Below are 25,382 nucleotides of genomic sequence, written 5' to 3'. Positions count from 1 at the left end.
AATAAATTAAATTGCAAACATTGTCAAACTCCGGTTACGTAGGCGACCGAAAGAACTGGTCACTCTACAATCTAAAATAGTAGTACGATGCGGCTAAACGTAGGCCGCCTTATTGAAGAACTTATCGCAATGACAATCCGGCTAATCGTCGAACCGCCGCATTTCAAAACGCCCCTGTTTTTGAAAACGGCTAGCCGTAATGTAATACGGCGGATTATACGATCTGACTACGACATATACTTACACTACCTTAATGCCCATATCACCCATAGGCTTGTGTCGGTCATGAACTAAGAACTGTTAATAATGAAATCCCGTCAAGGACCGAAAGGAACTAAATCTTTTTGCACGCTCTTAATCGGTTTTTAGGTCCTTTAGTTCAGTGGGATTGATGGGCGCTTGACATGAGTGAAACAGAAAATAGACTGAACGAAATGGTTCACAATGACGTTGGCATGAGTGCGAACGAGATAAAAGAGTGACAAACAGTCCTAAACCTGAAAAGTATGAAAAAAATTCAAATATTTTTTTATATTTTTTATTTTATTTTATTAATAATAACCGTCATATAGTATCGTACAACTTGAATCGTTATTCAGTTGCCAAAAATTTAGAAAAAAAACTAAGGTAAAATCGATTCATACATTCCCAGCTCTCAAAGATCGAACTGAACTAAAGGAACTAAAAGACCGTTCGTTTGACCAATTGACCGAGAGCGGAGCGCTCTCTGTAGTGACCGAGCAGGCACAAGCCTATCACCCATCCCATATGTTAAGGTAGTGTATACAATTATACATATCTGTGGATACTTTGTCCGTATCGATACACTATTACCTATTAGTACCTATTACAATTTCAGTTATAACCATTCGTAAAATGAGCTTCTAATGTCCTATCAACAAGCAAAAACACGTCCTAGCGTACTGGTTCACTATTACAAACAGCAACACCCTTCTGTCCATCGGTAGATCTTATGGCTTTTGTAATATGCAGAGCCCGGAATTCTTGTAGCATTTTTGAGCTGTCATAGGGACTTCTCGTTTATCGACTTCCGATTATACATATTTATTAGGGATGTACCGACTAGTCGGGAAAGCCGACTATCCGGCCACATTTGTAGTCGGCGGGAACTATTAATGTTATTTGAAAATTTAGAGACTTAGTCAGGGCACGTTGCTCGTAAAGACGCTGAGTACAGGGGACAGGTGGCGACTACCTACGGGAAATAGAGCCTTGGAAATATCTCTTACAAGCTGTACTGACGGTCTGCTCAGGAACGCAAAATAAAAGAACTAAAGACAGAAATTGAACAAGGATTCTTGTGATAGGTCTTTGAACCTGTAGAGAACACCTTTTAGCCAAGCTAAATTATGATGAATAGCGCAACCAAAGGAGCAAAACTACTGTTTTTCACCTGAACTTATACGAAACTAATAATCTGGCCGACTAGCCGACTAGTCGGCCGACTAATCGGCCATTCGAGCGCCGATTAGTCGGCTAGTCGGCCAAATCAATAGTCGGTACATCACTAATATTTATTATTATTTTAATTTCTATTTATAATTTCTTAAAAGTTGGTAGTCAAAGGTTATCTCGATGAGATCGCTCATTCGCGATAAGACTGCATGTCGTTTACTTCTACTCGTAATCATATTTTACATATTGTATTCTGTATTTATCGATATACATATGTATACCTAATCGGAAGTCGATAAACGAGAAGTCCCTATGACGGCTCAAAAATGCTACCAGAATTCCGGGCTCTGGTAATAAGGTCCGCCGATGGACAGTTAACAGTGTGAGCGATGATACAACATACTTAGTGTTAGGTACTTCGTGTAAAGGGGCCCACTGATTACCAGTCCGCCGGACGGTATCGGCCTGTCAGTTAGAACAAAATTTTGACAGTTCCGAACAACTGACAGGCCGATACCGTCCGGCGGACTGTTAATCAGTGGGCCCCTTAAAGTTTCTAGTCTGTTATTTTATCAATTTATCATTATCAATCCATTAATCGGCTGAGTAGGTACAGTCAACAACAGTGACAGTAACCAGTGGCCAAATATATCGCAACACATGCTTTACAATGCTTTTACATTTTATTACCTTTATTTACCGACGTTTCGACACAGGTTACACGGTCATGGTCGCGGCTAACTGATGTCCCAGCAAAATGTCAAAACAGAGATTTGTGCACCATCCGACGAAAAGTGTATGAAAAAGTTTGGGGTAGACAATTAGACATCACATTTTCAAACCACCCACTACACATAATGTTAATTATTGTCAATAGTCCGACACGCAACATTCACAATTTCAACAGTAGGTAAGTACTTAAATCGATAATAATACCTAATCGTCTAGGTGGCATGATTTAAACATAGAAGTTATTTCGGTTTTCTCAAGGTAGAAAATTAATGGATTCTCTCTTACATCTAATAACAAACTAGCTTTGAAATAACTATATTTCTATTAGGGATGTTGCGGATGCAGATTTTTTGACATCCGCGGATGCGGATATTTAAAGTATCACATCCGCGGATGCGGATGTCAAGATTTGGTACTTCAAAAACGTCAAATATTACATTTTTAGCAATTTTTATTAAAAAACCGGCCAAGTGCGAGTCGGACTCGCGTTCCAAGGGTTCCGTATATTACACAATTTTTAACAATCAGTGCCGGATTAAGATATTTTGATGCCCTAAGCATTTCTAGGTGCCCCCTCTCCCTAGGGTCATCAAGATTACATTGTTTTTTTGGTAAATTGAGAGAAGTTCATTGCCGCATTACAGCTGAGAATGGAAATCAGTCACATCATTTTATCACGAAAATTGACAGTGCCGCAGCAGTAATGTTGCAACAGAGTACCTAATGCTGTTGCAGTCGCCACCCGAATGTCACCTTTATCATAGCGTAGAAAGTAATAGAAACGCGAGCGAAGCGAGCGCGGAAATTTTTCGATATAAAAACGCAATATGATAGACAGTTGTACATTTTTACTTTTAGTATGGAAATCAGTCACATCATTTTATCACGGAAGTTGACAGTACTGCAGCAGTAACGTTGCAACAGAGTAATGTTGCTGCAGTCGCCACCCGAATGTCACCTTTATCATACCTTATAAAGTAATTGAAAACGCGAGCGAAGCGAGCGCGAAAATTTTTCGATATAAAAACGCAATTTTAGTTTTAGTCCCAACCAGGCGCGAATCCAGGATTTCATACAGAGAAGGGATGGGACAGTTTTCTATCAGCCTAGCTTCGCATAGGGCTCGATATTTAAGGGTCTCAGCGAGGTTGTTTTGATGCATAAAATATGCAAGAAAGCAGAGAGCTTGGAATTGAATTGGCGAAGTGTGAGAAAGGCAGTAGGCCCAGCTGCGAAAGAGGAAAGCTTGGATTTGGATCCACGCCCAAGTGTAATTAAGGCAGAAGATCAACTTTGCCGTAAGGCAGAAGGCCTCGCATAAGACCTAACGCCGAACCGCAAAAGAGTGGGTTGAAATCGAATCTATGCATGTAATCACGACTCTTCTACTGCTACCGATTGTTTCCCAAAGAATTACGCGCCATTATTTTTGCAAATTAGCTTTTAGACAGCTAAAAAAATCGTGTGGTAAAAACGATGTGTCTATCCCTAATTTTAAAATTTGTTCACCTTTTTCAACCTGGCATTTTGGTGCCCTCCCTGAACGTGGTGCCGTAAGCACGTGCTTGTTTTGCTTATTGGTTACAAAGTCTTTATTAATTCAACCATTAAAGTCGACGAGTACAAAAAACTTTGAGCTAGCTCTCAATTTAACATATTTTTTTAAACATTATTTTTAATTTGACCTTACAATTACTCGTAAGTAGGTAAGACCGTTAAATATTTAAAATGATTATCTTATCAGAAAATTATCACCAATTACTCTAAGAAAACTACTACTCTAAGTAATCCGGCACTGTTAACAATGTATTTTTTATGTGAAACGTGAGTGAAATCTCTTTAAAAAATCCGTAGGGGTCGGATCAAAAACTGTAATTAAGTCCGACTCACGCTTGACTGTACATTTCTAATAGGTTTTCCTGTCATCTATAGGTATAGACCTATTTTATGTATTTTTTTAAAAATTTAAGACTTAGTAGTTTCGGGGATAAGGGGGGGGGAATGGTCATTTTTTGCCTATTTTCTTGAATAACTTCTAAACTGTTTACTCGAAAATTATAAAAAAAAAGTATTTGATATCCTTATAATAAGCTCTTTCATTTGATATGTAACATGATATAGTTTGAAAAATTATTTTTTTTCATTTTTTCTTTTACCCCCCAAAAGTGGCCCCCATGTTTAAAATTCATTTGTTTACGTTACATGTCCGTATTTGGGTCACAAACTTACATATGTGTACCAAATTTCAACTTGATTGGTCCAGTAGTTCCGGAGAAAATCGGCTGTGACAGACGGACAGACAGACAGACAGACAGACAGACAGACAGACAGACAGACAGACGCACGAGTGATCCTATAAGGGTTCCGTTTTTTCCTTTTGAGGTACGGAACCCTAAAAAAAACGAAACGTTTAGTATTTGAGCAAGAATATAGGTGCGTTTTATTTAATAAACAGTAACTTGGCCGACTTTTCGGGATCTAGACTATTACGTTATATATAATGACGAAATTACCAAGCACTTACGCCGCCGGCGCCGCCGCTAATACGTTCCTGTTACCGACTTGGGTCGACATCCGCATTATGCGGATGCTCGGAATCGATTTCATGCGGATGCGGATGTTGAAAATCATGCGGATGTTCCGCGGATGCGGATGCGAATATCCGCAACATCCCTAATTTCTATGGTGACAAAGGTGTCTCGATATATTTAGCCACTTTGCCTGTCACCAACTATTTGTTACTGACTGTGCAAAGCATATTCAAAAGAACTACCTATATGTAGTAAACGTGCATAGTCTGAATTTTACAGCCTTTCTTACGGGTAAAATAAATTTCACCACACCAACCCGAAGCAAATATGAAATGTAAAATATCAAACAAAATCAAATCCAAATTATTTATATTAAATATTTATCATCCAAAATCATCATTTAAACGTCAATTCTACCAGCAAACATTTGATTACTTTGCCTCACATGTGAATAAAATGCAACTTTGCTATCAGTTTTTAAGTGCAAAGTAAGCCTTTCCGAGCTGGTCTGGTGAAAAATAAATGATTTGATAGTTGTTTGTTTGAGATATATAATTATATTGCATTTGATTTTCTACCTTAGCACAAACAGAATAAAGTTCGCATTTAATTCCTTGAGACCCACGGTAGCGTTTTTAGCTAACAAAGGGTCTAGCAGGCTAAGCGAACAAGAAGTGCCCCCAACGACGGATTTGGTCATTCTTTCAGGTGGTGTACTGGCAGGTCCTAAGAACTCTCTATGCTTAATATCAGTCCTCGATCTTCTTTTGTTTTCGAGTTATTCAGGATAATGTAAAATCATCAGTGTATCATTGTAAGAGTCATATTTTGTAAACCGTTCAAGTTAGATTAACCAAACAAAATTATATTTGACAACAATAAAATAGACTACAAAATGAATATGTTTAACCTGCATCATGTCCTTATACTTCATTATAAAAAAAAAACATTTTTTTTTTCTTCTCATTATTTTTTATACTATTGGCGGAGGTACACCTACAAAAAAAATATGCATGAGTAGCCACTAATACCCACTATATACACATATAAAAATATTTGCATAAATCTTCGTGCGTCATGTCAAAAAAAAAAACATTATCGAACAAGGATCTCGGAAACGGCTCTAAACATAAAAAAAACTCAAAAATGCGCGTTTTCCCAGAGATAAGACCTAGCTAAATCAATTTAGCGCCCCCGAAAACACCCATATAGCAAATTTCATCGAAATCGTTAGATAACTAATGTTTTTTTTTTGACATGACGCACGAAGATTTATGCAAATATTTTTATATGTGTATATAGTGGGTATTAGTGGCTACTCATGCATATTTTTTTTGTAGGTGTACCTCCGCGAATAGTATAAAAAATAATGAGAAGAAAAATAAAATGTTTTTTTTTTTTTTTTTTTATAATGAAGTATAAGGACATGATGCAGGTTAAACATATTCATTTTGTAGTCTATTTTATTGTTGTCAAATATAATTTTGTTTGGTTAATCTAACTTGAACGGTTTACAAAACATGACACTTTCAATGATACACTGATGATTTTACATCATCCTGAATAACTCGAAAACAAAAGAAGATCGAGGACTGATATTAATAAGCATAGAGAGTTCTTAGGACCTGCCAGTACACCACCTGAAAGAATGACCAAATCCGTCGTTGGGGGCACTTCTTGTTCGCTTAGCCTGCTAGACCCTTTAGATCCGTGTAACTTGAACGGTTTACAAAATATGACACTTTTAATGATACACTGATGATTTTACATTATCCTGAATAACTCGAAAACAAAAGAAGATCGAGGACTGATATTAAGCATAGAGAGTTCTTAGGACCTGCCAGTACACCACCTGAAAGAATGACCAAATCCGTCGTTGGGGGCACTTTTTGTTCGCTTAGCCTGCTAGACCCTTTAGATCCGTGTGCGGGCGTAAGAGACGCACGTCCGCGTTGTAATGTAATATACAGATCCTTATGAGATAGCACACCGCTTGCGTGACGTGTGCGTGCGCGGCTCAAACATCTTAGCGCACGCACACTTGCACGTCTACGCACAGCAGCCGGTGTGGTCTGGCGGTGTGCTTAAGGTAGAATATCAAATGAAAAAAAAAATGAATTACCAAAAAACGTAGTACAATGCTGTCTAGATTAGTTTTTTGTCTATGGTAAAAAGAGAACAAGAAAGATTGCTTACATCTCTAAATACAAGTGCTATTATTGCATATAATCGTAACAATCAACATGATTAGTAAAAAAAACTCGCAATCGTCCCGCATAAAAAATAAAACGGTATAAAGTCTCATTTTGTTTGTGATGAACATTTTATTGGGAATCTATAATACCAATATCTAAGATTCATTGATTGTATCAGATGTGTAAAGTTTAAGCCGAGTTTCTTGCCGGTCCCGTATTGGGATACCCTCCTCCAATTTAGGAAGGATTTAAATCTTCTCGGGCAGAGCTGTAGGGTTAGAACCGGTGTAGCTTTTTGACGTTCATAAGCGCATTGTAATATGTCTACTTGAAAAAATAAACTACCTACTTATCTGTGACGTCCCACGGGTAAAGGTACCTTATGGCGGTTGGCACTTAGGCTATTATTAACGCCGCTCCAATATTATTGTGGCGCTATGCGACGTAAGCGCCAGCCGCCATAAGGTGCCTTTTGCCGAGGAACGTCACATCTTTATCTTTAAGACAAATTTCGTTCTTTGATTTGATAACTGATGTGGCTACGCAACTTCGTACATTACCTATATAGTCTGTTCGAGAAACGGAAAACGGTGAAAAATAGAGATAATACTCCTAAAAATACGTGTGATACTTACCTCATTAAATTCGTAATGATGTCTAGAAAAATGTATCTCTATTTTTCTCCGTTTTCCGTTTCTCGAACAGACTAATACCATAATACGGTAATGCTGGTTGTGAAAATTTGACTATTTGTCCTCCCAAGTCCTGTTGTCCTTTTAAAATGACAAATTAAAATCGTATTCTGAACTTAAATGGAACAATATAAGGTTCCAAATTCAAAACTGCAAAAATGACTTTGGAACGTAGGAAGTTAAAATCCAGTGCCACAGAATAAATAATAGTATTAGGTACAGAAGGTTCACTCTCTAACAAAACGCGTCTATTGCCACAGATATGACCGCCAGGTCGCGCAAGCGCGAGCAAGCGAGCAATTACTACTGCCAGACACCAAAATTGGTGTTGGCCGCATGTACTTGTAGCGACGCGACGAAATCGAGTGAGCCACGCCAACCAGTGGCCATAAAATTTATGACGGTACTACAGTGCCATCTATTCCAGCTATACTAAGGTACACAATTTTTTCTCATACGTTACACATCTTATACAATCATTCATAATACCAATATTCTCTCATAAAACGAAAACGTGCAAAATCTTAAGACTACAATGTCATCCATTATATGGACATTGACTAACATTTAAATTCTCCTGGCAGTAACAAGACTATCCTATTCAGAATACTAGCGAATAATTTTGACAACATTGGTGTCGTTTTCAAGCAAAAGGTACCTTTTTTCGAATATCAATAAGATATTGACAAAAAGACGAAATAATAAATCACAATTGAAAACGTAAAGTAGCACCCTTTGCTCGGGAACATCACATTATTTGATTCACAATTGGATATGGCCAATTTTAAGAGACGAGAGGAACATGCAAGATCAATTTTTTTCTATACTATCTCCGTCATTATTGTAAAATCATCATTAAACACTTGAAAAAAAAGTCATTAAAAAGTGTAAATCATCAAAGTGAATCTATCATCCAGTCTTGAAAATTTATCTACGTATAATAGAATACATTTTGATGACAATCCACTTTTTAATAAGTCTTGTAGGCATTTCTGCAAGATGTCACCAAGGTCACAAAGTGGTATGAGAAAAATATCAAATTTAATTGTATAGCCGCCCATTCCATTGTAGGTAATTAAATGTTTTTTTTTTTCATATAAATCAAAAATTATGGACAGCTAGAGTGTATTATTTACGTTTTGCGACAAGACAACTTATTAGGAATCGATTAAACACGGATACCGAAGATAACGTATTATATTTATAACACACCGTTTAGGCAAAGAAATATAAGCGAAAAACGCAACGCAAGTGACACTTGTCAGGTGAAAAACAACAGATAAATCATTTAACGGTTTATACCTAGCGTCAGAATCAGAAACCTATATAACATAACTAAAGCCGACCACTGACTAACAGGCCGCCGGACGATATGGGCCTGTCAGTTAGAACAAAAATTTGACAGTTCCGAACAACTGACTGGCCGATATCGTCCGGCGGACTGTTAGTCAGTGGTCGGCTTTATACTTTATAATGAAATAAGTTTGTACAAATGTACACTTGTGACTTCTCGCAGAAATGCCCCGCTAGAGCCTTCACAATGTACTTAGCCTCGACTCGACGCGTCACCGCATCCCCGAGCGCGTCAGTATTCGCTATACAGATCGCTTCCGCTCTGATATCGACGACCGCTTGCGACTCTGAATACTACCCGAAGACATTTTCCTCTTGGTGTCACCGTTGGACGTGCTCGGAGCGTTTTTATAACTAGTGGTGCTCGGTGTATTGATCCTATTATTAAGATTGGAAGTCTTTCTTCTAACGGATGGAGAGGCTTCGACATTGTTTAATTTAGCTGTGTTGTTCTGTGGTTTTTGTTCGATCACTACCGGTTGCTGGTATTTGCCCACTGCGTTCCAGTGCTCGCGTTGCGCTTTGAGAGATTCTCTCATTTTTTCTTTGGCTTCAGCGTTGTCGGCTAGCATTTGATTAAGCATTTGCACAGTTTGGTAGAGGGCCACAGGACTTAGTAGTCCGAAATCATGAAGCGAACACATGTGGAGTATAAAGTTTCTGTACAGGTTTTTCTCGAGGAGTTCTTTCCCCTTCATTTGGAGGAACATTTGGCAAGCTAGCGGTATCTGGCAGTCGCCGACGTAGTTGTACTTCATCACGTGGAGGTTCCACATCTTCATGAGCTCCTTCTCGCCCTCGTTGACGTCGGTGAACTCGTCTATCATCATCATGGTTTTCTGTTGTAGCCAGAGCGGGTCCGTCTCGTTTTCCGAGTCTATGTCCAGCTCGTTAGGGTATACTGGGAGGCAGCTGATCGTGTGATGATAGAGGCTGAAAGAAAAAATAATGTTTTGTACATCTTAAAACAATAAATAAGATACCACAATGGTATAGACAGACAGATATTATGAAATAATTGAAATGAAATGAAAATATTATTATTTTTTTTTTAATTTATTTATATATTTAAATTGGCTGCTATTTAACTGATCACCAGATTTAGTAAAATTTAATACCAAAAAAATCTATTTTACCACCCTAAAATCATGAATGATCACCAAAATTATAACACCATTTTAACGTGAAATGATTACCAATTTTATTACATTTTACTATCCTTTTAAAGGAAATGACACCAAAATAATCATTATTAACCCAAAAATAGTCAATGATTACCAAATTTCAATCCCCATTTTAATGTGAAATGATAACCAAATTTTTACATCTTGCTATCCTATTAAAGAAAATGACACCAAAATAATCATTGTAAACCCAAAAATAGTAAATGACCACCAAAATTAGAACTCCATTTTAATGTAAAATGATAACCAAATTTTTAAATCTTGCTATCCTATTAAAGCAAATGGCTCCAAAATAATCATTGTAAACGCAAAAATAGTAAATGATCACAAAATTGTAACCACATTTTAATTAAAAATGTGCAATCATTTAATATATCGTTATCCTATTAAATTAATTAATCCACTTCGTCACCTTTTTCTAGTAGCATTTTATTTCTGTAACAGTCGCAGTTCTAACCTAACCTAACCCACTTTTCTAGTAGCATTTTGTTTCTGTAAGGGTCGCAGTTCAAACCTAACCTAACCCACTTTTCTAGTAGCATTTCTTTTCTGCAAGGGTCGCAGTTCAAACCTAACCTAACCCACTTTTCTAGTAGCATTTCGTTTCTGTATGGGTCGCAGTTCAAACCTAACCTAACCCACTTTTCTAGTAGCATTTCTTTTCTGTAAGGGTCGCAGTTCAAACCTAACCTAACCCACTTTTCAAGTAGCGTTTCGTATCTGTATGGGTAGCAGTTGAAACTTAACCTAACCTACTTTTCTAGTACCATTTCGTTTCTGTAAGGGTCGCAGTGCTAACCTAACCTAACCCACTTAACTGATAGCAGTTTAACTTACTTTTCTAGTAGCATAACGAAATGCTACTAGAAAAGTAGATTAGGTTAGGTAGGTATGCGGTGCGGGCTACGGGGGGTTGAGCGGGAGGGGCTAGTAATTTTGGCATCAGTTTACTTTATTTGGTAATATGTATAAATTTTTTGGTAATCATAGTGGTTTATTTAGGTGAAAATATCGCATTAATTTGGTCTTCAAGATTTGGTGATCATTAATGATTTTTGGTGATCATTCAATATATTTGGTATTTGAATACAATTTGAAGTGCAGTCGTAATTAAAGTGGTGGTACTTTTGTATTTTTAGGCCTTATTTTTTTGGTGTTCAGTAATTTTTTTTGGTAAGCATGATTTTTTTATTTAGGGTACCAAAGTATTTTTTGGTGGTCATTATATTTGTAGCCATTTAAATTTACAACTTACAAACTAAACATTTATATTCTCGCCAAACTATTACGTTTGATGGCGAGATGCGCTCAGTTTTTATACACTTAACCTATTTAACTAATTATATATTTATTTTGTTTGATTTGAAACAACACAATCTTAAATCATCTATCTATCATCTAATAGATGACAAGCATGTGATATAGTTATGCAATTGGTTGTCTCAAAGATGATACCACTCAGCATATGTCGGAGCACTTAGTGCAACGACGCTGATTTTCAGTGGACCCTTAAACTTATAAAATAAGAAATAAAACATTACTAACTTAAACATACTGAAACATATAAAAAACCGGCCAAGTGCGAGTCGGACTCGCACACGAAGGGTTCCGTACCATTATCTATAAAAACGGTCACCCATCCAAGTACTGACCCCGCCCGACGTTGTTTAACTTCGGTCAAAAATCACGTTTGTTGTATGGGAGCCCCACTTAAATCTTTATTTTATTCCGTATTTGTTGTTATAGCGGCAACAGAAATACATCATCTGTGAAAATTTCAGCTGTCTAGCTATCACAGATCACGAGATACAGCCTGGTGACAGACGGACGGACGGACGGACAGCGGAGTCTTAGTAATAGGGTCCCGTTTTACCCTTTGGGTACGGAACCCTAAAAACAATGCAAAGCAGGTAGTATTACAAAATTACAATGGCCGGCATAAAAACAGAATCAGAATTCTTTCAAAAACAGGTACTTAGTATGGAAACAGAGATGAATGAGTATATGCAACTTAAAAAAATTAAATGATAAATAAAGATACACAGGCGACTAGGAGTGAGAAATTTGATGTGTAATAAGATGATGTTTTAACTTGTTTTTAAATGAATAAAGTGATGCTGCGTTTCTTATTGGCGGAGGAATATTATTCCAGCATCGCGTGGCAGCGTACCGGAAGCTACCACGAAAGCTAGCCGAACTGTGTCTCGGGCAGATAAGGCGGGAGGCATGTCTTTCGAGCATTTGAGAAAATGTAAGTTTGTTAAAAAGATACGAGGGTGTTTTGCTATCTATTATTCCAAATAATAAGGTATAGTTCGTAGCTTTGTAACAGAGCCCGGCGGCTAATGCAAAAAAGGGTCATACTTATTCTATTTGGCACCTGAGCGCGGGCTAGTCCAACGCTCAAAAAATCAGTGTAGGTGCGCTCTCCGATAACGCGCCTTTGTTACGCATCTCGATGACACTTTTAGACTGGTTCTGTAGTGTTCGACTCGCCGGCACTCAGTAACCGAAGTACGCAGGTTTTTATGCAGGTGGTTGTGGCACGTGGCACGAGCGGTTTTACTTAACAATAGACAATAGGATTAGCTCGGGCTCTATTAGAAACCTACAAACTATAGCAGTCTACTGTGATTTATGAATGGTGATACATGAGCGCGCTTTGGTATAGGAAGCAAAATCTGGCGCAGGCATTTTGTAGTCTTTGTATTTGCATTTTTGTACGCGATAATAGGCACTCTCCAATTACTGTATCAGCATAATTGAGTTTTGACAGCATAAGTGAATCACAAAGCTTAATACGCATTATAAATGTCGGTCAAAGTCTGCACTTATTTGGCAGTAGTTAAGTAGTCAAGCTATGCAGTCGCGGGCGTCGTCGCTTTGCTCTAGACCTCCAGATGAGTACTCTAGATAGATAGAATGCTTTTTATTGAACACCTCAGTAAAAGATACAGCTTCAATCAATCGATTAAAGATAGAGTCAGACAACAGGCGGCCTTAAAGCTACAAAGCCATCTCTTCTAGACAACGTCTGCTATACTGTACTTTAGTAAGACACGTCCGAGGTAAGTATAGGGCGTGGGGGCCATTATTGAATAACTTTAGTCATGACATGAAAACTTCATGATTGTGAGACTTTCGCGTATCGCGAGATACGGGCGTTGCGATTAAACCAATCCGCTAGCATCGAGTTCTAAAAACTAAACTAGTTCCCCATATTAGTACTCTAGTGAGAATTCCAGGTGGGGACCCTCAATGTAACTTTAGATATAAAAACACTTACCGATTATGTCCAGTGAGATACGGCCGCTGAGCTTCGACCAATTCGCTATCGTCCAGCTCCAAAAACTCGGCTAAACTATGCCTCTGCGGGCGTCGGCGGGCCCTCGGCCTCCAGATGAGCACTCGGGTGAGGCTGGTGCGGCGCGTGGGCCCGGCGCGCGGGCCGGCGGCGGCCGAGCGGCCCTGCGCCGCGATCAGGTCGTGCGGGGACCCCGTGTACGACCCGTCGTACAGCTCGTTGATGGACACGTCGATGCGAGCGCCGCCGGGGATTGGCTGGAGACAAATTACATTATTAACAAAAACGAACCGACTTCACGAAACAGTCCGATATGGCATTATTATTATTTATTATTGGGGTGTTATAGGCCTTTGAATACCGCATCGACCGAGCATTGATCTATTGTGACGGCCCTTTAAAGTTCATTACTGATGCCCGTTACATCCAGAAAATTACGGATTCTTTGGGCCGTAATGTTCTGTACCTCATAGGGTTGCAATACGTGCCGCCCTAAGTAGGTACACTTCTTTTTGACATTAGTGGTCCAAAGGAACAGAGAATGTGCATTGCAGTCTCCTCTGACTCCTGGCAGTACCTGCATGTCGCATCTTGTTTCTTGCCAATTTGAAAAATGTGTTTGTTCAACTTACAGTGTCCAGTCAATATTCTAGTCACCGCGCAGGTTTTGTGCCTGATATGGCATAGTTTGGCATCATCATCAAAAAAAAATAAGTAAAGAAAATAGGTAAGTACCTGTCAATAAATAGTATACATATAAAAAAATTCACGAATATCAGACAATGAAGATATTTGTGAAAAACGACCGGACAATACGTCCTGACAACTTAAAAGTATTAGAATATGTATTAAGGTACAAGAAAAGAAATAAATCTTAGAATGTTGAGATTGTTTAACATACTTATGTGCGCCTACAATCTTCTGCTTTGCCTTAAGGTTGACTGGTAGATAATGTCTCATGGCATTAAATTCGCCTTTTGTACATCAAGTTGATATTTTGTGCAATAGCGTTAAAATAAATACATATTAGCCAAAAAAAATGTCGGTTAACAGTGTGGGCGATGGTACAGTCTGCAGCAGAAGTTGCTAACCAGGCGAGGTATTCAAATTTACCTGGACACGCTCTTATATTCTCTTAATAATAAAGTCGCGTCAAGATCATTTTGAACACCTCGCCAGCTTGGCAACTTCTGCTGCTGACTGTACTTGGATGTTGTATACTTACGAAATACGTGAAATTGAATCTCGAATGGCAGAGCTTCAAATGCTTCAGTAGAGAGTAGAGCGTGCCGCAGTCGAGGGAACACCAAGGACAGTGCAGGTCGTCACAGGCCTCCGTCTGTTGCCGCGAGTTGTTGTTGTATAGGAATTGGTAGATGATTTGTTGGCGTTTGTTCTCTTCGCTTGTGTCTGATTTGGATTTGCCTGTAACAATGAAAATGATTTATAGATAAAATTAGAGATCTGAATTCGTCATTATGAAATTTGTGAATATTTCGTAATTATGCATGTTAAAAATTCATCATAGCTAGAAGCTCTTTTGCTTGCCTTTTGCAATGTCAATCCTACGAATAGTGTCAAATTCTTGTTTTTTAGGGTTTCGTACCAAAAAGGTACAAAAGGAACCCTTATGATGCGACTCTGTCCGTCTATCACATCGCAAAATATCTCGAGAACTACTGGAGCAATCGATTTGAAATTAGGAATAGTTATGAACAACGCTAACCCAAACACATTGGAAGTGTAATTATTTTATTTTTAATAATTACGGAAAATGTATAATATAAAGGGGGGGGGGGGCAAAATTATGTAGTGGCTTGCATGTTAGCCCTTAAAGCCATAATCCCTTGAGAGTACCTCGGCAGGGAGTTCATACATTCAACTTACTATTTTTCGCCTCATTTCCATTCTTCTGCTGGCTCCCCGAAGGTCTCTCCTTGGCAGTGACAGTATCCTTTTTAGCATTGGCCTCCTGCTGGTACAGCTTGGGTCGGTTCACCAGCCCGTTGGTCGGCTCTTGGCTCCAGCTGAGCTTCAGTTTGAGGAGCGGTCTCACTTTGAAGATGTCGAACGGATTTATGTCGGTTTGCATTTCATTTTCCTGTAACAATTATGTAGCTGAGGGTTTATCGAAATTAAAATGGCATATATCCCTTTTTGGTTTGTCAGCATTGACTTATATATTACTTCGTAAAGGCTTAGTTAGTTAGTTAGTTAGTGCTTCTGGACATTTTCCGCAAATCGACAACCATTGTGCCTATTTTGCGTGAAACGAGGTAGCGCTACTCTAACCACCCCAGCTCCTCAATGAAGCCTAGCAATGTTTTCAGGTTGCTGACTGCCTCTTTTAGTGTGTTCGGAGTCCCTAGGTATTTGCTCCTCTATACTTCTACCTGTTTGCAGTCTAGGAGTATGTGTTTTGTTGTTTCCTCTTCTTCCATGCACGCTGTGCACATGGGGCTGTCTGTTTTACCCATATTGTGTAGGTGTTTGTTTAGTGTGTTGTCCTGTGATTAATCCTACTATTTTACGTAGTAGTTGTCTAAGTGTTTTCAGTAATATTTTGGTGAGCTTGTAGTTCTCAAGACTTACGAACACTACGAAGTGGGCTAGCTCGTTGGTGCACAAATCGCGTTTGCACATGTTCGTTGGTGCACAAATCGCGTTTGCACATGTTCGTTGGTGCACACAAGTTCGCTCGGACGACTCGGTACCTCTTTTTAAAGCAATATTTTTTTAACGCGTGTCCCACCCCCACCCACCTTCACTCTTTACACTCACAAACTCTAGGGGGTTCAAGTATCTTTATAGAATAATTATGATGATTTTGAAAAGCACTGGTAGACGATTGGCAAGGTGTGCAAATTCTCAATATCTCTGTAAATTCTCACCTTTAAACGAGCAATTCATGTTTATTTATATATTTCGGGGATCTCGGAAACGGTTCTAACGATTTCGATGAAATCTGCTATATGGGGGTTTTCGGGGGCGAAAAATCGATCTAGCTGGGTCTTATCTCTGGGAAAACGTGCAGTTTTGAGTTTTCATATGTTTTCCGAGCAAAGCTCGATCTCCCAGATATTGTAGGTACGTAAGTTCGCGATAAACTCAAAAACTACTGAACAGATTATCATGCGGTTTTCACCTATCAATTGAGTGATTCTTGAGGGAGGTTTAGGTGTATTATTAGTAAGGTTTTGTGTAACCCGTGCGAAGCCAGGGCGGGTCGCTTGTTCTTGTCATAAAATAAAGAAATCTAAATTGTTCTTCATTGCCCAATCTGCATTGGGCGAACGTGGGAAAAATGTTGTTATTCTCAACATAATTTATGACGTCTCACTTTTATGTTTTATTTATGGTTTCGTCGCCATAATAAAAATTAGGTACAAGTAATGAACGGTTTAGTAACTTATGTATTTATTATTAGCCAGGCGAATTTTATTAGCATTGTTTCAGTGTAAGTACACAGAGCGTGCGTATACGTCCAATATCGGAAAATAATGTCAATTATTGTTCGACAAAACAGACTATGGAAAAGCAGGCGTGGCTCACTCCGCGATTTCGTCGCTTTGCTACAGGTAGCTAAAAGTACATCCGTTCCACACCAATTTTGGTGGTTAGCCATAAGTCGCGCGTAGTGCTGTCGCCACCTAGCGGCCATACCTGTCCTGATCGTAACAGACGCGTTTTGTTAGAGAGTGAGTCTTCTGTACCTAGTACTATTATTTATTCTGTGGTAAAAGGCAAAGATTTCAAAAGTAAAGATAGGCCCGTTTATATAATGCCGAGCGAACATGCGCACCAACGGACATGTGCACAAATGCGATTTGCGCACCAACGACCTGACCCACTTCCTAGTGCCTGTAAGGCGTCTTATAAGTCAGGCGACAAATAAGTCAATGGTAAAATGTACTTCTTTTGGGAATAATTAAAAAGCAGAATAATAAAATGAATAGCGCGACGTTAAAAATATAATATTATATTCTATAATAGGCGAGGAGAATAATGGCCGAGCTTAGTTTGAACAGCAAAGTTCAGTACAACAGATGAACCATTTTTAAAATGCGCACTCCTTTACTGAGTACCTGGATCAAACACAAACACGCACAAAATAACTATTTATAATAATAGCTTTCGCTAAGCTCAATTAAACCTTATTATAAATGGGTATTTATCCATGTACGGAGTAAGCATTCTAAGCTTATTTATATACACTACGAATTTGCTGTATCTTTTGAAATATAATGGATACCTAATTTAACAAAGCGGCTATTAAGTATACAAAGTTAAGACTAGAACTTACATTAGGAATAGTCTCCCATTGAGCCATCAGGGCCTTATGCGGAGACCTGGCCAGGGTTGTGCTCCGTCCACCCGGCGTCACATCATGCAGCACAAGATCATACTCTCCGTTAGTGAGCAGACAGCGGTTGTGCTTGTCGTACACTATTAGCTCACTGCCGTAGAGCTTGCTCCATTTGCTGTCGGGAGACGAATTGTTGACATGCTCTGATGATTTCAGGCGTTTTGTGGCTGGTTCTGCATTAAAAAAAGATTAAAATATAAATAAATGTTTGATAATTTCCCAAAGCTTCCCAAAATATGTCATAAATCTGCGAATTGTCATACTACGCCACACCTATGTTTCAGCTCGGCCAAAAATGGTTTCGTATGTCCAGATGTTCTCCTCTACAGGTCGCAAATCTCAACCGATTCTCGTGAAATTTTGTGAGCAAGTTCTATGATTAAATTTTTTTTTTATCTATTTAGTTTTTGGAATTTTTTTTTAAATGAAAGACCAGTTTTCCATTTTCAACATAATTTATTTTTGAGATACCGCTATTGGGCTTAGGAGGGCTGTAACAGCTCACAGAGCCACTAGTTTGTACTAGTATTAGGACACTAGGATGCTAGAAGTTAAACATTACCTTCACTATCTCCATTCATAATTTCCGTAGAGCTACTGCTGCCATTGGTAGCGTTCCCCGAGTTCCTTGTGACCGTGACTTTGAGCATAAGCATGTAGGACTTGACATTAGGCCCTTGCGAGGGACTGAAGGTGACGCTGGAGATGCTAACAGCTGAAGCCATGGTGGGAGGCTCCGAAGTGGAGGGGTTAAGTGGCAGTGAGCAGGTGCCAATCTAGAAAATAGTAAAAGTCAAGTTGTTTCTATGGTATTCTAATACAAACAATTGTGATTTCCGCTGAATTGTCTCACATGTTTCATATTTTGTGGAGATTTTAGGTGTAAGAATTTCTTTTTCTGAGACAAATGTACTCTAAACATGCTTGATCTATCAATATATGCAGAAAAAACATTAATAGATAAACAAATGCATATGCTTGTATGGGATAAGCTTGTGAAATGCTCCTATTTGTATTATACTACCTATGGCCAGCTGTAGGGTAGGTAGCAAGAACTTCTCCTTTTTTTAAAGGCCATAAGGCTAAAGGAAAAAATGATACAGAGGATTAAACAGACTATAAATAATCAATAGTTCTAGCTAGAACATTATGATATCTTAAGTTCCTTATTCATAAACTCATACTCAGTAAACAGACTTACAATATGCATAAATAGTCATGGAGCAATGATAATAAATAAGGGTCCAGACTGGAGAGTGTCATTAAATTAACTCAGAACAGAACACTTACTGAAACTTCCATCACATCAGATGAGCTCTCTTTCCTCTTTTTATGGCATATCTTGAGCAGCAAGGTCTCTACTTTCACTTGGTAGTCTCTGGGATCCACCAAGCTCTTGTCATAAAAGCCCAGGAAAGTTAGAGTCATGTACCCCCCCAAACTGTTAGGTTGCAGTTCTGTACTCTTCTTCAAGGTGATTTTCTCCAGCAAAGAGCTGACCTTGAACCCCACGCGACTTTTATTACTCCTAGACATCCGCCGCTTCATATACGACAACGTTCTATTCAGGAAAATCGGCTGCAAACAAAGAAAGTACAGTTGTAGAAAAAAGCGTGCAACCTAATAGCGCGTTTTGTTTTTAGAATTAAATAAAACTTACCGATAGCATGTTACGAGTTCGCAGAAATCTGTATATTTGTGTTGGCTCTGTAAAACACAAAAAAGCATTATCTAGCACAAATTATTATTCATCACTGAAAGCTTACTATCTAACACTGGAACTTACTTTCAAATGCTTGCAAAAACAGCTCATGATCGGCCTGGAGATGGTCGATTTTAGAGTTTTTTGTTGTTTCATTGTCTTTATCGCGCTTTTTAGGGGGCATTTCTGCTTAGTTTGATTAATTATCAACTAAACCGCCAAGTTCATCGGTTATCGGTTCGTTGACTTGCCTAACATGACATTTGACAGGTGGAGGTGGTCGACATCGCGGGTGAGCAGCGTCAGTGCGAGCATAGAGAATTTCATATACTTTTTTCTCTTTGGAATCGACGAAAGACATCAAGACTATACGGATTATTGAAAAAAAAATGGTTTAATATATGTATGTAAAAATATAATTATTATATCTTTTAATTGCACAAAAAGCCTCGTGAATAAATAATTACGTATGGCCCTGGTTGTAATAAATTATTGGTTTTAAGTGAATATGTCAAGGTGTTTTTTTCATTTTTAAGCGTATAATGAAACCGAGTCTATTGTATTGTACTTTTATAGAAATGTCAAAACTGTCAAATTAAAGTCGCAAAAGGCAATTTCAAAACTATTTTTAGTATTTTATACACTTAATAACTATCCTTTAAAATGTGAGAGAAATATTTATTTGCATTAGTAATAATGCTAAAAGCGCCCCCCAGAACTAGACTTATAAGAAAAGCTATACGCAACATACAAAAAAGTGCCATCGACGGTGGATTAAACGGGGTTTTGCTGAGACAGTATAATTACGTTTGCAATTATAATAATGAAACAGCAAACAAAGCTTACAACAGGAAATTGGTGGTGGCGATAGTTGTAGTTTTTCTATCGGTAGTGATAAGCGTGAGTGTAGGAAATAGCGTGTTAAGTGTGAGATGTTTATTACCTAATAATTACCTTGTGTGGGAAGCGACCCGGCCACTGGCAGATTGCGCATATTGCGCTAACGTCACGAAACCCATTATACTGCGGAACGTCTCCCGGCGAGACTTTGCTGTAAGAAAACTATTCATATCCCTAATGATCATATTCAGAGCATTCCACCAGTGTCACTTCAAAATGCTAGTATGTATTTTTCTATGCCTCATGAACTAAATGGGAGAAAAATCATGAACCAAACCTCATGGGAGCCTGGAGTCCGCTTGTCAACTAATCCCAAGAATTGGTGTAGGCACTAGTTTTTACAAAAGTAACTGCTATCTCACCTAGTTAGCTTCTGCTCATATTATTCAACTTTGTGTTTCAGAACTATGCATATTTATCTAGACCTATCATAGTAAAAAATGCCATAAGCCACTGGAGAGCTACAGACCTAGACTTCTACAAATTCAAGAGGCTATATGAGAATACTGTGGGTAGCTATGAGAGTGTTGACGAAGGATGTCAATTTCTTAATTTTAAAACAGATCTGTTTACTTTGAAGGAGGTATTTAATATGCCTGATGCCAGGGCTAGGAATGAGCCGGGGCAGAAACCCTGGTATGTTGGTTGGTAAGTATATAACAAACTACTATTTTTTTAATTAGAAAGAATACAAATGACAGAGTTGAGCAAAGGAAACAAGAGGAGGCCTTGCCCAGCAGTGGAACGCTAAATTTGTCTATTAACCTTTTGAACGCCACAGACGCCAATTGACGTCAACGCAAAATCGTGACTTGCACACATAATGAGATATTTTCATAATGTAACGTAAGTAGAGTAATTTTTGCATGACAAGGCACTTCAACTAGGTGAATGAATAGATGAATGGATTTTTTTTTCAGGGGAAATTGTCATCCAGATATTTTAGCCAACGTCAGACAATATTATGACATGCCAGAATTCCTACCTGAAGACGCAGAGTTCCCAGCAACTGAAAATATATTCTTTGGATATGAAATGGGAGCTGTTATGCATGTAAGTTAAATATAAATATTGTTGAACCTCTATTTTTTTATCAAAATCCGTAAATGCCAATCATTAAAAAGTTAGGAAAGGTCTTCAAAGACCATTTTGGCATAGCACCACGGCATCTTATAGCATTAAAAAATTCAACCGGAATTTTGGGTTGAATGACTCTTGTTTGCAAGTTATTACAAAATATTAAAGATTTCAACTTTCAGCTGGACTATATTTCAAGACTGATGTGGCAGGGGCAAGTAAAAGGTGTCAAGTGGTGGTCTATTGCCCCAGTGCCTGAATGTGATGATGTTTGCCATAAACTTCAGTATTATGTTGAACCAGGAGACATTGGTAAGACCAGAAACATTGAAGAATTTATGTAGATGCTGTGACGCACAACCCTGAGTTTCTGTATAAAATATGCATTCATGTTCATCATTTGGTCCTTGTCCATTACTGGTGCCGTCATCATCCTATTAGAGTTAATTTTCCTTGTTTCATCACAATTTGAAATAGAATGAAATATTTGATATAAGACACTGAATTATTAGTTTTTTTTTACCTTTTACAGTTTTTTTGGACACCAGATTGTGGTACCATGCCACGAGCATCCCCAAGGGCCAATTCTCACTGACTGTACAGTCTGAGTATGGGTAAAATAAGGACCAATTTATTTAAGTCACTTCTAAGTACAAAATAAGCATTCTTTTCTACATATCAACATGCCAAAATTTTACATTGTTTTTTTATTTACACTATTTATTACTCTTCGAATGTTTACTCTATTGTAAGGTGCCATTAAGTAGTACAACTACTATCATCTGCCAAATTAGCTTTAGGTATTTGCAATATTTTGTTGAAGTGCAATTTACACTTGTCTTTATACTCTGAATAAACTTTTATAAACTTTATCTTTTTATTTAATTTATACCAAACTGGAATCTGGTTTTAACCGGCAAAAAATTGGGGTTGTCTTGGTATGATGTTAAAAATTAAAAACATTAATAGTTTAAAACATTGTAATTTCTAAATTCTAGTTTCAAAAAATTTTCAGTGAAGGATTGGCTTGTAATCTGCATAATTTCATATCATGAGCCACTAACAATTACTAGATACAAACACTAAACATCAATACGATAAAAAACAACAGTAGTTGAAAGGTTGCAGTTATCCCGTCCAATCCTTCACTAAAGTGACTGATTATTGTAAAGTTCACGTAAAGAGATCATGTTTGAAACTCGAGGGCACATTAAGCTCACGCTGCACGCTCACTGAGTGGCACATCATAAGAATTTATCTACTGGCATCACTGTACAGCTCACTGAACCCAAATGCATGAAATGCAAACTTACAATAGCAATAAATAATATCTCATTTGACCAGATAAATGCCAGACTGAATGGACAATTTTAATTGACTTGGCATTGTAATATCACAAAAGAAATGGTACCACAGTACCGAGTTGGACATATATATTTTTAAAATATTGCAACTGCCCAAGTGGCATGGGAAGATAGACACAGCGACTGGACAGAGAGTTTGACATTTACAGGTAATTAGAAGAACTGCCACACACCAAGCACAGCGTCCTTTATTGCCTCTATATACTGCGCTGGTACCCAGTACACCCAATATCTGGAAGCTTCAGTGGGCCCTAGTTGCAGACCCTGGAATAGAATATAATTAAGGAAAAATAGAAAATTGACACATGTTTTTATTTTACAGTGTGAAATAATATTGTAATTGACATACCATAATGTGATATTCTTCATGATCTTTGATAGGTTCAGATGTGATGCCTGAAACAATAAAAAATAACCTTTACTTTAAATATTTATAAATAGATTTTGCCTAACAGTAAGCTTTGTGTAAAACATTACATTACCTAGGCAAAGCAGCCGTGAACAAAAACAGGTAACTATTCTCTTGTCTTTTATCATCATAAATATATTACGTGAAAGTTTCTGGATTTTGATATATGGACATTTTCACTTAACTGTGCACCTTTAACGGCCAGTTAGCAATCGTTACAAAACTGACGGTCAATGTCAAATCCCATACATTTTGTCAGGAATGTAACGGTTAGACGTTACTGAAACACGACTTAAGTTGCGCTTTAAAGTGCAAGTTAGAATGAAAATGCCCATATGAGACGACTTATTTTTTCTAAGTGGCCAGTCCAGGAATTTTCAGTATGACCTAAGTATTAGTGTTCAAACAACATAGTAGCATTATATATGAACTCACAGCATTCAAGGCAAAAGCTGAAGTTCCATCTAAGTAGTTAACCTTTTGAACGCCAATCGGCGCATCCATTTGCCGTGCCACTGACACCATGGGGGTAAAATTTAGTTTTGTGAATAAATAATGCCAACCTAAAAGTGGGATGTTTTTCAGTAGATATTCAAACGATCGACGTCAAATGACGTCTTTGGCGTCGTTGTCACGAATTGGGTTGACGTCAATTGCCTTCTGTGGCATTCAGAAGGTTAAATGTGTATTTTTTATACTTTTTCATCTATAAATAACTTTAGTTGATTACTTACTTTTAATGGAAGTCATGGCAAGTTTCTCCGTGCGCTCCTTTGTCCCCAGCCAAAGCTGGTCCTGCTCTGGTTTGAAGGTCAACCGCACTTTGCCACCATGTTTGTTTAACATTCCGCTCAAAGGCACCGGTGGCAGTGGCTCCTGAAAATGTATTATATTATGACCACAATTACCATACCCATTGGGCAGAAACAAGCAAAGAATATGCCTATAAAAAATAATTTAATATTCTGTAATACACTTATTTATAACTATACTTGTTTATGGGCTAAGTTGAAGGCACCAGACCTCACGGCCCTCCCCCTATAAGATGGTGTGTTCAAATCGCTACACCTATGCAAATAAAACTGCATGAGGCCATGTGCTTGGCGAGGAATAGAAGCCCATGGTCTTCAAAGGACATGATGAAACGATGCTCAGCATTGAGGGAATGACTGAAGCAGAAGAACACTTTTTTTAAAGTCTCACCTTAACACCCTTGAGTCCTGGCATAGCATCAGGTGGAATTCCTTTGTCCAACACTTTCCTGTGTATTTTCTGTGCACACAGAGGCTCCTTACTTGACTGGCCACTACTAGCTTTTTCTTCCAGTATTTCCTATAAACGATAGAATAGTTAGTTCTGAACTACAGCTGATTATTCTAATAAGAATGTTATTGCGTTGTTACCCACCTTTGGCACACTCTTTACAGCTAAAATATCATCCATTTTAGATCCAACAAGCATGACCTTTCCTCCTTTGACAACTCCAGCTTGCCTTAGTGTCTGATCGTTGCGCGCCATGCCTTTTATTATTAACTTTTGTGCGTGTTGTGGCACTTGACATATTCTTTCCAAGTGTGCTTTTAAATCTAACACGGGCGCATCATATGCAAAGGTAATGTCATGTTTAACTTTGTTAAAGACTACGGTAAATTCGATCTGTTCAGGGATCTCGCATTCCTCGGCCTCCTCGACGGACTCCGACGTGCATGCGCTGCTCTCGGCGGGAGCTTCCGTGTGTGGTTTCTCTGTGCTTGGTCTACATTCTAACGCAGTCTTTGTGCCATTCGATATTAAAGAGTTGGGATCACAATTTTCTGTAGAGTCTCCCTTTTCGGAAGCTGGTAAATAATAACATAACGTGAGTTTGCATAATTTCTAGAACAAAAGCTCTCAATGCAGTTCAGTAACAAAGAAATCAACAGTTTTTAAATGAACGACACTTCTAAAGACTTACCGATATAATCCATAATTTATAATAGATTGTGTAAATGAATAAGAATCACCAGTATATTAGAGTTGTTTTGAAAAATAATTAAAATAGAGCCGACCGAGTGACATGAAGCAACAAATTTTTCGTCACCATTGCGTTGCGTTCAGAAATCAATTATTTTGTTTTGGGTGCAAACAAAAATAAACATCTAAAAATTAATTGTGAAC

General features: G+C 38.2%; 3 protein-coding genes across 3 annotated transcripts; 1 reads left to right on the top strand and 2 right to left on the bottom strand.

Annotated features, from left to right (window-relative positions):
- Nucleotides 1-9,047: 9,047 nt before the first annotated feature.
- Nucleotides 9,048-19,827, bottom strand: LOC134795655 (polycomb protein suz12-B). The gene is made up of 9 exons (XM_063767568.1): nt 19,560-19,827; nt 19,434-19,480; nt 19,064-19,351; nt 18,336-18,549; nt 17,711-17,946; nt 15,295-15,508; nt 14,633-14,832; nt 13,390-13,664; nt 9,048-9,852 (listed from the first exon to the last, which is right to left on the bottom strand). The coding sequence occupies exons 1-9, from the start codon at nt 19,657-19,659 to the stop codon at nt 9,162-9,164; spliced, it is 2,265 nt and encodes a 754-aa protein (XP_063623638.1). The 5' UTR covers nt 19,660-19,827; the 3' UTR covers nt 9,048-9,161.
- Nucleotides 19,828-20,063: 236 nt separating this feature from the next.
- On the top strand, nt 20,064-22,322 carry LOC134795596 (uncharacterized). The gene is made up of 5 exons (XM_063767493.1): nt 20,064-20,528; nt 20,779-21,023; nt 21,296-21,428; nt 21,635-21,764; nt 21,985-22,322. The coding sequence occupies exons 1-5, from the start codon at nt 20,172-20,174 to the stop codon at nt 22,068-22,070; spliced, it is 951 nt and encodes a 316-aa protein (XP_063623563.1). The 5' UTR covers nt 20,064-20,171; the 3' UTR covers nt 22,071-22,322.
- A 96-nt stretch (nt 22,323-22,418) lies between these two features.
- On the bottom strand, nt 22,419-25,339 carry LOC134795597 (ubiquitin domain-containing protein UBFD1-like). The gene is made up of 6 exons (XM_063767494.1): nt 25,180-25,339; nt 24,633-25,063; nt 24,429-24,557; nt 23,960-24,101; nt 23,166-23,212; nt 22,419-23,080 (listed from the first exon to the last, which is right to left on the bottom strand). Exons 1-6 carry the CDS (start codon nt 25,190-25,192, stop codon nt 22,970-22,972), a joined length of 873 nt encoding a protein of 290 aa, XP_063623564.1. The 5' UTR covers nt 25,193-25,339; the 3' UTR covers nt 22,419-22,969.
- Between the last annotated feature and the right edge of the window lie 43 nt (nt 25,340-25,382).

This window comes from Cydia splendana, chromosome 12 (genome assembly GCF_910591565.1).
Source record: "Cydia splendana chromosome 12, ilCydSple1.2, whole genome shotgun sequence".
NCBI lineage: Eukaryota > Metazoa > Arthropoda > Insecta > Lepidoptera > Tortricidae > Cydia > Cydia splendana.
Note: the sequence above shows the minus strand (reverse complement) of the source record. Positions and strands in the feature narration are given on the sequence as shown.

Coding starts and splice junctions, on each gene's coding strand:
- LOC134795655 (XM_063767568.1), bottom strand. CDS start 19,659: ATGCCCCCTAAAAAGCGCGATAAAGACAATGAAACAACAAAAAACTCT. Junction 19,481..19,559: donor GTTTTTGCAAGCATTTGAAA/GTAAGTTCCAGT, acceptor TGTGTTTTACAG/AGCCAACACAAATATACAGA. Junction 14,833..15,294: donor TGGAAATGAGGCGAAAAATA/GTAAGTTGAATG, acceptor TCATTGTTACAG/GCAAATCCAAATCAGACACA.
- LOC134795596 (XM_063767493.1), top strand. CDS start 20,172: ATGCTAAAAGCGCCCCCCAGAACTAGACTTATAAGAAAAGCTATACGC. Junction 20,529..20,778: donor TCTCCCGGCGAGACTTTGCT/GTAAGAAAACTA, acceptor TTTGTGTTTCAG/AACTATGCATATTTATCTAG. Junction 21,765..21,984: donor TGTTGAACCAGGAGACATTG/GTAAGACCAGAA, acceptor TACCTTTTACAG/TTTTTTTGGACACCAGATTG.
- LOC134795597 (XM_063767494.1), bottom strand. Junction 24,558..24,632: donor CTGTAAAGAGTGTGCCAAAG/GTGGGTAACAAC, acceptor TATCGTTTATAG/GAAATACTGGAAGAAAAAGC. Junction 23,213..23,959: donor TGCCATGACTTCCATTAAAA/GTAAGTAATCAA, acceptor TTATTGTTTCAG/GCATCACATCTGAACCTATC.